Source organism: Emydura macquarii, unplaced genomic scaffold (assembly GCF_026122565.2).
Source record: "Emydura macquarii macquarii isolate MOO-44397 ecotype Brisbane River unplaced genomic scaffold, CSIRO-AGI_Emac_v2 contig_1790, whole genome shotgun sequence".
Taxonomy (NCBI): Eukaryota; Metazoa; Chordata; order Testudines; family Chelidae; genus Emydura; species Emydura macquarii.
In genome coordinates this window covers 27568981-27581513 of record NW_027131927.1, presented here as the reverse complement: position 1 = coordinate 27581513, position 12533 = coordinate 27568981, and the positions used below count along the sequence as shown (strand labels likewise).

The window sequence follows — 12533 nt, the reverse complement described above, 5'->3', positions numbered from 1 at the left end:
AAATGTAGAAATACAGATGCCTTTCTTTCCTTCTGATATGACAAAGAAGCTAGACAATCAAAACTGGCTGTTCCCATACCTTCAATTCAGGTCTTCAATGGCTTATTTTTTTCTGAAGGAGAGGGAAACAATAAATGAAGGGGAGGCAAGAAAATATTTAATGTGCCTATGCTTCTCAGGCAGTCACATATTAATTCTATTAATTCTATTAATATATTCAAGGTCAATCTACCCAACTATTCTTTAACCACACCTTAAACAATCAGGTGCTGTGGATGTAGAAAGAATGAATGCATTCACAACCATATATGTATCTTAGCCTGATTTATGGGGGGAAATGGGACCAGGATATGTTAAAACACAGACATTTTAAAAAGCATCACGTTTACATCTTATCCTTACATCTTCTCCCTTGCCCTGCCCCCAGACTCTATTTCTGCTGACCAAGGCCATACCAAAGTTGCAGCTTTCCTGATCCAAGTAGAGCTAAAGAAATATTGTCATAGAAATTAAACTGAGTTCTCACACACAGGGATAAGTATTAATATTAATAATCATGTTTACTATGATAGTGCCTAAGGGCCAATCAAGAATGGGTCCCTATTGTGTTAGGTGCTGTACAAACACAGATTACTAGAAAAGTTTATGATCTAAATAGACAAGACAGACACAGGGTGGGGAAAAGGGTAGAACACAGCAGCAGAGTGAACAATGTGATGGCAGCAAACAGCATATTAGTTCCATTATTTTTTTTGGGGGGGGGGGGCAGTTACTTAGGAGGGGACCAGCTAAATGGAAAGACAAAGGAAGGGAGGAGGAGTGGGGGGACAGAACAAGGGAGAGGAGTGTATAAAGGGGAGGTGTGAAGCGAAGAAGTCAGGAGAAGAGACTATGAGGGAGGAGAGAGGGCTAGAACAAGTAGCCAGTCAGCACAGGGCTTAATAAGTTCAGTCAAAACTGTACAAAGCTCTCTCAGGCAATATCTATACTGTAGCTAAACACCCGCAACTGGCCTGTGTCAGCTGACTTGGGCTTATGGGCTGTTTGACTGCAGTGTAGACTTAGGGCTCAGGCTGCAGCCCAGGATTTGGGACCCTTCAAGGAGGGAGGGTCTCAGAATCCAAGTTCCAGCACCTGAATGTCTACACCACAGTTAAACAGCCCCGTAGCCTGAGCCCTGCGAGTCCGAGTCAGCTGACATGGGCCAGCCGCGGTGTTTAACCTCAGTGTAGACGTTCCCTGAATGTCCAGGGGTCCCTACTTTGGGTGTTTCTGCTCCTTTTAGCTGGAGTCTCTGGCTCCTCTCTGTAGTTTTCTCCAAAGCTACATGGTAGCAGGGGATGGGGAGGATGGGTCAACATCTGGTTACTAGTGCCAAGCGGAGGAGCTCCCCATAACAGCTAAGGGCCCAGTGGGGTTCTGGGGGGACCTATTGCCCTAGTTGGGCCCCACTTTACCCCTTCCCCCATTGCAACATCCTTCCTTTAGGTGCTTCTAATTCTACCAACCTCTGGCTGGCTCTCTCTGTAATTCCCCTCTCCCACAGGCCATGTGGAAGGGGGAGGCACAGATGCAATTTCCACTGATATCACTGATGTACACCCCAGGCAATCCCACTGAAGTCAATGGCACTGCATGAGATGTTTGTCAGCACTAAATTTGTCTCCACTGTATTATAGTTTTCAAAACAAATGTTGCTTTCTCAGTATAAACAAAAAACGCCAGCTGCACAATAGGTAACAGGGTGAAAAAACACCGAAAAATTAAAGGATTTTAAGCTGTATGAAAAATGTTTCGACAGTGTGCCTTTAAACAGCCCCTATCCAACTGGTTTCACCTGGCAGTGGCTGCCTACAAATCTAATTTACCTTTCAGAAGGTGCAGCAGGCAAGTGTAGTTAAAGCAAAGGATGTTTGACATTGATTTGCAACACGCACACCATACTCCTTACACACGTCCTTCTTACAGTCACAGTCTGAGTCTTTTCATGGACACTAAGTGGCTTAGAGGAAACTCATTTTTCTGTATGTGTATTATCTTATTTGTTAATTTTTCAGAGTCTTTTTGCTTTCAAGAATATTTGCTTGACTAGCTGGCTTATGTATTTCTTTGTGTCGAGTCATGATTTAGCACCAATTAATGTCATGCACAAAATGAGACCCAACATTAGTTTGATTTGTTTGACATTATAATCTGATTGTGCTAAAAGCTCTGAGGTGGCCAGTTAAATTCATTCCAGACCTCAAAGAATATTAAACCAATGCAAATGGGCCAGATTGACCCAGGAAGTCTTTTGTCTGAAAGACCTGCATGTTTTCGTTTTAGAGTTATTTTACAGAGATTAAAACCTGCCTCACGTGTTACATTTTTTTAATCTTAATTTTCTTCCATACACACGGTTGGTATATAATGCCACATTTATCATCCGAGGGAGGATGAAAGATTCAAACATCTTGCAAAGACAAAGCTTCCAGTTCCTTATAGAAAACTATGTTTTTCCTGGCCAGGCTAAATACAATCTTTTGAGAACCTTCTATACATCACCTGCCTGAGCGGCAATGGGATCTCTTTCTCTCTCTCGCTCTCTCTCACTCTCCCTGGTATTTCTTCCTATGAAGTGTATGGGATAGTGTGTGTGGTGAGCGAGAGTATGTGTATGCGTGTGCATATACAGGCCTGATGGAAGTGTATGTTCATTGGGAATGGTCTTGCAGCTATTTGGAAAGAGATAGATAGGTTAGCTGACTGTGGCTTTACTAAAGCTTAGTTCTTTGATACCATCACTTGCCATTGCTTATTCCTGGAAAGCAAAGCAATAGGAAATTAAACAATCCAGACAATACTGTTTCTGTCAGTTTAAAGACAGCAACTGCCATGTCTTCAGGAACTAGAAATAAAAGACCGTAATCTGGAATTACCTGCCTGGTTGCTTCCTCAGCTAGAGGGTATTAGTCAACACACAGTTGTGTTTGATGTGCTCTGGCATTTGATTGTCCTGAAACTCATGGTGTATCTTTGGCAGGCAAGCCAGAGTGATGGATTTTTTTAAGGTGCTTCCCAGCTCTATAATCACCTTGTAAACTGGACCAAAATACATTTTCTCAAAAATGCCTTTTCCCCTGGTGAATCAGTCTTCAGCTGTCTCTTTCTTAGGCTTTTTAGAAATGTATACATCAAACATATTTCAGCTTATGCCACTTACTAGTAGGATTTCATAAGTGCCCTCCGCTAGGCCCTTCCCGCTTTCCTCTTTCATGACATTTAGTGTCTGGTAAATCTTGGGGTTGGGAAATGTGAGCCAAGCTATAATGGCTGTGGGTGTAGTCACTTTTTTTTATAAAACTTCTAAACAATTTTTGTTATCTTGCAGCTCTTTCATTATCAAGAGATCACCAATAGGAATTGGCTTCATCATTAAATTTAAAAAAAAAAAAAGACCCTTTCCTTTATGTCCTCTCATCAATTGTCACAACACCATGGATGTATGGATACCCTAGCAAGTGAATTTCAATAGAGACAAAAGACAACAGCTCTGAAATGGCTTGATTGGATTTTGATAGAACTAAAAACAAATTGAATAACTAAACCTTCAAAGAGGTAACAAGCAACAGTTCAATTTTCTATTATAATTAAGTCTCCCCATTTTGAAATTTAAATTAACCCTATAAAATAGGGCCCTGTTAAAATAACAAAATATGCTGTTTTTTTGGAGCCCTATTTTATAGAGTCAATTTCGCATTTTCAATGTGGAGATGTTATCATAGGGATAAGTTCTGTTCTGTTCTCATTCACACAGATGACATTCCCATTGAAGTCACTGATGAAAAATATTCCCAATCTCATTCTGTGCTATTTAATGGATTGGTAGTCATAGAAGAGACAAGTAAACATGAGACACACTATATTTAAGACGAACTCACTTGACAATAAAGTTTTTACATTAGTTTGTTTTTCCATAGCAAAACAAGTTCAAGAGATTGCTGTGGGGTTTTTAAAACAAGGTCATGCTTTTCTGCCTGCTTTCCGCATAACACATAGGATTCAAAACCATGACTGAAAGATGAAGTTTACAGAGTCGGAAGTCTAAAAACAAATCTGTATTTTGTATACAAACCTACAGTAAGCACTTTATAAAGTACATTGCAATGTCTTCTTTTATTAGAGTCCAGTGATCCTACCCTCATTTTGGATTCTGACAAATGTATTCTTCTTTCATGCCTCTAAATCCTCAATCGTTTTCAGAGCAAATATTTTTTGGACTTGCATTTTAAAATATAATGGAAAACTGCCCATAAGAAACTGAGCCAAGAGCTCCCAATCCTTTACGCTGGAGCAATGAACTATATAAAACCCTTATATAAATTGATTAAGTAAGATCATTATTCTATGTGCAAGTGCAGCTCTGCTTGTTAAAACAACAATTAAAAAAATCCAGCCCTGCAACAGAGCATCTCACCTTGTCAAAGAAAAGGTAAAATCATGCTTCATACCTTCTGAATGCCTGCTGGTGACTCCAGCACATTGTTCTCTGAGCCATTACTTCTGTTAATCATCCGCCACATTTGGGAATACATGCTGTCCCTCTCAAAAGGATTCATCCCCTTCACTCGAACATGCTCATAGACTGCAGAGTCCAAGACAGTGCCATAAGGAATATCCGTCTGCCTGGAGAGATCCTGGAGAGACCTTAATTGGTGGTAAAGAAAAGAGACACAGGAGACATGATTCCACATTTTCAAGCTGAACAGGAGCTGCCGGCAAGCAAAGGGCAACACATAGGAAGACAGCTGCCAAGTCACTGTTTTGTTTGTTTATTTTCTTAAAAGACAAAGTGAGACGAGGAGAAACAGAATTGTTTTTATGTTTTAAGACGTAAAAGAAAAATGTGAGGCCAAAGGGAAGAGGGGAAATGAGAACGAGGAAAAAAGAGAACATTGCAAGGAACAAGAGTGTGGTCTCAAGTGATGACTGCTTTCTTTCGGGGGGCAAAAGAGAGTGTTTTAGCCACCCCAGAAAATGTAAAATGAATCAAATAAAAGCCTGGTAATAGCCTGAAATAATGTCCCTCTACTTTACACTTTGTGGGGGACTCGCTCACTGAAATCAGAAAGGTCAGAAGAAGAACTCAATTAATATATCCCCAAGCACCAGGCCCAGGTGCTATTTGGAGCTGCTACGTTAAGCACCAGAAAGCAGCTTTCTGTTGGTTTGTATTGCATCAAAATACACACTCAGCATACAGAGCAGGCTAACAATAAACTGAGAACGCTACATAGCAACATTTTCACAAGCTGGATGCTTTTGTTCTATTTTTATGATCTGCCACTTTCTCGAGTTCACAATAAATTTGCTCTGTTTGATAAGTTCTTTAGCCTTACCCACTCTCCCTGTGTTTGTATGAGTATATACACATATAAAAACTGATTATATATATAATTAATGTAGGCGTTTCTAGAATGTGTCTTTATCCACCCTTTCTTGGCCTTAAAAAAAAACTTTGTTATGATCCCATCAAGGCTCCAGACATGACCCCTTTGCCACTATTTACTCATCCTACTGCAGTACTTAACGATACCTTTATTTCTTTAATGACATTCATTACAGTTTTGGAGGGACTGACACAATATATTTAGCACCTAGGACCCATTAAGGCTTGGCTGGCACAAATTAGCTTTATGTAACTGCACAAATCTAATGGATGACACTTAAGGACAAATAAAAGATATGTCAGAGTGCAGTCTTAAAGTAGACAATGGCATATTGCAAAGATCCACCTATAACCACTGCAAATGCAAACATGAACTTGTAATACTCAACGGCCTCCAAGATGTACATTTGAAATATGTAAATAAGAAGATTGATTCAAAAAGGTCCTAAAGGCAAAAATAAAGGAAATAAAATCCTTAGAAGTGGCAGGAATGCTAATTAAGAAAACAATAATAGTCTCATAAGGCACGTGTAAGACTGAACAAAAACAGAAACAGGAAAGCAAGAAGTAAATCAATAGGTATGTCTACACTTCAATAAAAAACCTGCAGCACTGAGTTTCAGAGCCTGAGTCAGCTGAGTCAGGCTCCTGAGACTTGGGCTGTGGGGCTATAAAATTGCAGCATAGATCTTCAGGCTCAGGCTGGAGCCCAGGCTCTGAGACCAACTGGTCTCCAGCCCAAGCCTGAACATCTATACTGCAATTTTATAGCCCTGTAGCCTGAGCCTTATGAGACTGAGTCAGCTGGCTTGGGCTGACCGTGTAATGGGGAGAGACCTACCTTGGACTTGTTTTTTTCTGGTAAGATAGATGCAGTATTGTCATACATTAAGGTATCAGAAGAACTAGTGCTGGAACTAATTCATAATTTAAAAAAAAATAAGTCACCAGGCCCAGACAGTATGCACCCAAGAGTCCTGAAAGAGCTCAAGTATGAAGTAGCTGAGCTGTTAGCAAAAATATGCAATCTCTCATTAAAAACAGCTACTGTATCAGAGGACTGGAGAGTAGCAAATATATCTATATTTTTAAGAAGGCACTAGAGATGATCTGAGTGAATACAGAGGAGCAAATCTTATATCTAGTCCAGTCATCACTTGAGACCACACTCTTGTTCCTTGCAATGTTCTCTTTTTTCCTCATTCCCTTTTCCCTTCTTTCCTTTGGCCTCACATTTTTCTATTACATCTTAAAGCATAAAAGCAATTCTGTTTCTCCTAGTCTACTCTAACGCTAAGAATTCTAATAGATTAGCAAATCTTAGAAAAATAGATTAGCAAATAGATTTTCCTTTGAAGAAATCATTTTGGATATCATTATCTTCCAGATTTTTAAAATTCTATTTTAATTATGGTTTCAACTAACTTAGGTTAAGGAAGTCCAGAGAGGATAGTGAAGAACTTCAGAGGGATCTAACCAAGCTAGGTGACTGGGCAACACAATGGCAAATGAAGTTCAGTGTTCATAAAGGAAAAGTAATGTATATTGGCGTGAAAATGTTCATTCAGGTACTTTACAGGGTTCTAAATTAACAGTATAATCTCAGGAAAGGGACCTAAGGATCTCTGTGGATAGCTTAAAGAAGAGCTCACTCAATATGCAGCTGTGATCAAAAAAGAAAACAAGAAAACAAGGTATCAGAGAGTTAGGAAAGATAAATAATAGGAGAATATTATAACTCCTTTATATATGTCAATGATAGAGCTTCATCTGATAATCACCCATCTCAAAAAAGATATTTCCGAATTAGTGAGGATTCAGAGAAGGAAACGCTTAGAAGTACAGAAAAGCTCTCATATGAAAGAAATTGAAAAGGTTGGGATTGTTTACCTTACAAAGGAAATGAATAAAGAGAGGACATAATAAAAGTATATAAAATATTGAATGGGTCCAGAGAAGGTAGATCAGGAACTTTCATTCTTCTTGTCTCATAACACAAGAAGCCATTCAATGAAATTAAAAGGTGGAAAAATCAAAACCCATAACAGGAAATACTTTTTCACATAATACATAATTAGAACAATGTAACATGGAACACATTGCTACAGGATGAACTGAGGCAAAAAAACTTAGCAAAATTCAACTAGCAAGTGGATATTTATATGGATAAAAAAAATCCAGAGTTATAATACTTAATGTTTACATAAATCTTGGAAGACCTATTAAATCTCATGCTTCAGGGTTTAAAACAATCTCTTTATGTAAATATTAGGAAAAGAGCTAAAATGGGGGACAGATAATCCTACATCTGCCTAATGCAAGGTTTCTTGCACCTTCCTTGAAAGCATCTGATGCTGGTCATTGTCTGAGACAGAATATTGTGCTAGATGGACCATGCGTCCAACCCAGTATTCAGGTCTTGTTTGCATTAGCAATCCTATAGTATTTTTCCTAAGAAGAGGGGCTTTTAGCCTGATGTCCTAGGTCAGAATTCTACCCCACAGCCCACTGTCATCCAGAAGTAGATGTATTTCAATGATGCTTAATATATATATCTGTCAAAAGCTTTGAAACAATTGATTAAAGACACTATATATATATTTAAGATACTATATTCTCCAATTCTGAGTTGCTGTTGTTTCTGCTGTTAATATGTTTCTGTATCTCCTGGCAGCATTCAGAAATGTAACAAAGGCTGTCACAGGTCATATATATTATAATGTCCTGTAATTTTTCAGTTATTTGCAATACACATTACTGGAACAGGGTAGGAAGAAGTACTTACTGAACCCCACCTTTCTGATGACAAATACCTAGCAAAATTGTAATAAGTAACTTACAGGACTCTGTGTAGCCATATAATTTCCAATATAACAACCAACACAGCAATTTTCTGACATGTATTGCTAACAGCTAGTATAAAAGATATGTGGAACTGTTACCATGGAACAGTACATTTAGAAATAGCAAGAGGAAAAAAACAGTTTCCCTGTATGTCTTATAACTATAAAAGCAATTCTGTTATGCATAAAAAGGTAAAGCAATATATGAATAACTGGGGGTGAAAACAGTATTAAGGGTGAGCTACAAATGGGAGAGTTCTGGTTTCACTCCATTTTTACGGACTGGCAACAGTGGCAAAAGACAGGACCAGAAGTGACGAAGTATGAGGATGGGGAATGTGTTGATCTCATTAAGGGACAAAAAGCTTGTATTAACAACTGAATTATTTAATTTGAACATTACATAATTCTAATGCACTAGCAATCAGAGTCTGAGCTTGACTGCAGTCTGCAGCTTTGTGCAGTCCAGTGCCTGGCCTTGCAAAATGGAGGATGGCCTTTGTTCTCTGCTGCCCCATCCCATAGACCTACACAACAACTTTAGCTTCTTCATTCAGAGAGGAGGAAGGAGTGTTTGAGTTCAAATTCTGTGGCTTTGTTAAATTCTCTTGCTAACAGCAAATCCTAAACCCTGGTTCATCTGCCCCTATTTTGATGATTAAAAAGAATTATCCAGCTTGCTGAGTATATCTAGGGGCATCACACCTAAATCATAGGGCATAGAGGTGGAAAAGACCAAGATCATTGAGCCATCCCCCTGCAAGGAAACATATACCATGACGTCATTTGATATATGATCTGCTTCAGGGACAAGTTTTACATTTGCATCTGTACAGATTTGCAAAGTGACATTCACAATCCAGCAACAGATGCAACAGAGATGCAACAGAATAAAACAAAAACCAACCTCCTGGCAGAAAAGTGAAATTCTTACACTTTAGACGCTTCCTCAGCTCTATAGATGCATCAATCACTATGCATCATTCTTCTCTGAGCATTGTTTTGGCATCTATTTTATATCTATTGATATTTGAAGATTATAATTTTACTTTTTTCAATGTATCTTTATTTCTGGACTAAACAATTGATTCATACATGAGATTTACATGAGTAACTCCATTAGAATTAATGGCATATGTGTAAGTCTCACACATGTTCGCACAGGAGCATAAGTCTCAAAATAAGGACAGCTCACGTCAAATGCACGTACACATATGGAGGAATCCTCTGATGTCCAGATTCTGATATCCCTACTCACACTGAGTAATACCCTAACTCACACTACTACCTTAACCTATGAATTGTTATACGGAGTTCAATAGAAATCTCTGCAGAGCTAAATGCTAACTCAGCAAGAGTAAGGCTATCAGAATGGCTTTGGATATTCAAATTTTAAAACAGTTAAAAAGTGACTGATGGAACTAAAGACGTACTGATCAGTGAGAAGTTAAAATTGCTCATAGAACCAGTTTAACTTAATTGGAGTATGAGAATCCCTGTTTACTATACATAGAATAAAAGTTCCAAATCGTTTCAGAGCATTGCAATAAACAAGCTATACTTCTAGTTATGCTCACTATGGAGATTTTTTATGGAAAAATATTTAAGTTATATGGGGGGAGCATGGTATATTAAAATTTTCCCTCAATGTTTTATAAGGACTAAATTAGATTACTAATGACATAATATTAACTGTATGTCAGCCGTTGTGAGGATGACTAATGTCTGTACAACACTTAGAATATGTTAAATACTAACTTTATAAAGTTGAACAATTTAAAATTATATTTAATGTTCAACATTTATGTTGTTTACTTTTGGCACTTTATTCAGACAAGACAAACTAAATTGCTTCGTTTCACATTTTACACTAGTCAGTAGCACTTTCTGATGTAGCAATTTCCAGCAACACAGAGAAATATTTAATTGCAATGATAGATTTTGCCTGCACGTTGGATTTAGAGAAAAATTACTTCTGTTCATGTTGTGTCCTGTTTGCACATTCCCTTGTCCCCACCATCCCTTTTCTCTTTTTAAAATAAATCCTACATTTGGGACCTTATACCATAATATCTGGCAATGCTTTCAATGGAATTGTAATGTCAAGAAGTGTTTTTAAAACGTTCATAATATAGTTTAGAAAATGCAAAGAATATAGTGTTCATGTTTACTCATTGCTTTATCAGAACTGACTGTTGCATGTAGCAGTCTGTGAGAAAGCAATTAGTCACTAAATAACAAATGCAAATAACTGATCTGGTTGCTTACATTGAAGTCCTTATTTATTATTCTAATTCAGATAAAGCTTGCCTAACAAGTTGTGTTTTTCATCTCCTGGGGCTCGAAGGATTTATTCTGAGGCAGGCTCAGGAGACAGGGCATAGCAAGACAAATGATTTGCAGTTTGATAGTGACAGCTGCGTCAGAAAGTAATAACACTGCTTGCCAACTAGTTTAAAAGTCTGGATGGACAGTGTACAAGGCAAGGATGTGAAGAGCACTCTTTTAGTGAAGGAAAATACCTATTGTCATTACAGTAGATGAACCCTAGTGTAGCCTCCCTTCAAAGCAAATCTATAACCAGTTCTGCTGTTTGGAAACATCTGGGGACATCCTAGCTTAATATGAATTGTAGTATGTGAAAAATGCCTGGAAAGAACCATTAAATATAAACCAGCGTGGGTGTGCTCACAAACTTTTTTAAAAGCCAAAAAAATTGTAATGCATGTTTTATTACTACCATAATAACACTATTCTGGGGAAGGACCCTCTCTTAAAATTAATCATCATTATTATTATTGACTATGCACATAGAAAAGACATGGTCCAAAAATCATTGTGCTTACAGTCTAGAGATCCTATTTTGCAAATACCTCTGTGTGGTTAAACTCCTGTGCTTGGAGCCTCACTGAAGTCAAGCACAAAGATCATTTCAAGATAGGGACTTATGTTTTGGACAAAACATCACAGCAGATGTAGATAAAGGGAGGATTGAGGAGAACAGGGGTTATGGTTCAGTTCACTGGGATTCTTATTGAGGCACACAACCTGCTAGAAAACATGAGCTTGAGGGAGTAATCTCTGCAATAATTGGAGGGAAGTTGAATATACACTCCTATAGCCCCCAACATTCTCTGTTTAAAGTAGGAGAAATATTCAAATGGTGTAGACACACACAAGAGGGGAACGATAGAAACACTTATTATGGGAATGGGAAAAGGTAAGAAACTATGTCCTCTCTCTTTGTGGATACAAAGACCAAGGTTTTTTTTTTTTTTAAAGGAGAACTTAGGCTCTTAGGTACTCACGTGCTAAAAGCAGGTCCCATTACTTTAAGGTCCTTCACAGCTTAGTCTTGCTGTACCTATCAGACCTAATAAGTTATCAAGCCCTGTTCTGCTCTGCCAATGATTAGCCAATTTTTTCTCACTCAGTTTTTTGCTTTTTCTCATGCTGTTCCTTATGCAGGGGACCAGCTCTCTGTTAATATCCATAAAGTCACTATGTTATTTTCCCTAAAATCCCTCTTTAAAACTCACCTCTGGGGTGATGCCTATAAAACACTTGACAATGGCTAAGGCAGTTGGTGTGCTGAGAATGCTGGTCTGTGCTAATCATAATTATTTTAGTGTTAATTAAATCTCTCATTATATACTAGATTATAAGATCTTTGAAGAAGGGACTTTTGCTTATTACATGTGTGTACAGCACCTAGCATAATGGGGCCCTGATTCCTGATGGAGGCCGCTAGGCCTTACCACCATACAAATAATAATAATAATTGAATCAGAAATAAAAGAGTTAGAAACGTCACAAGAAAGCCTAACGTCAGGAGAATTCCAGTCTCATTTTCTAGCATAAAGATATTCAGATAAGCTTCCAAACCATACAAACTTTTGGATGTTTATCCAAATCAAACTCACAGTCATGTCTTCTGAGGTTTGATATCACTTGGTGATACATCCTTTGATCCCTCTATTTTTTAAAATGTTTCATGCAAAGTTTTAGTACTTGTGTGAAAGTGCCAAATGAAGTCCTCTCCATATCCACAGAACAGGGCACTACATAGTCACTGGTAGTGTGAGCTTCCCTACATTGCCCTATCAATCGTCCTTAACCCTGAACTAAAAGAATAAAAGCAGCACACTAGCTGGGGAGCTGGCTAGGCTAACCAATGGGAAATGCCAATAAGAGGGTTGTGTCTTAAGCCCCTCCCCTCTCAGGGAGTTATGCACCTAAGTCCGGGCTGCAAGAAGGTGTCT

At 38.3% G+C, this 12533-nt stretch overlaps 1 protein-coding gene across 2 annotated transcripts in view; it reads right to left on the bottom strand.

The window, feature by feature from the left end:
• The window catches only part of GRID2 (glutamate ionotropic receptor delta type subunit 2), a 963383-nt gene that overhangs the window by 126467 nt on the left and 824383 nt on the right, over positions 1 to 12533 (bottom strand). For both annotated transcript variants that reach the window (XM_067557183.1, XM_067557186.1), the window contains one exon: positions 4491 to 4686. In XM_067557183.1, the coding sequence (XP_067413284.1) occupies positions 4491 to 4686 (196 nt within the window). The remainder of the gene's footprint in view (positions 1 to 4490; positions 4687 to 12533) is intronic.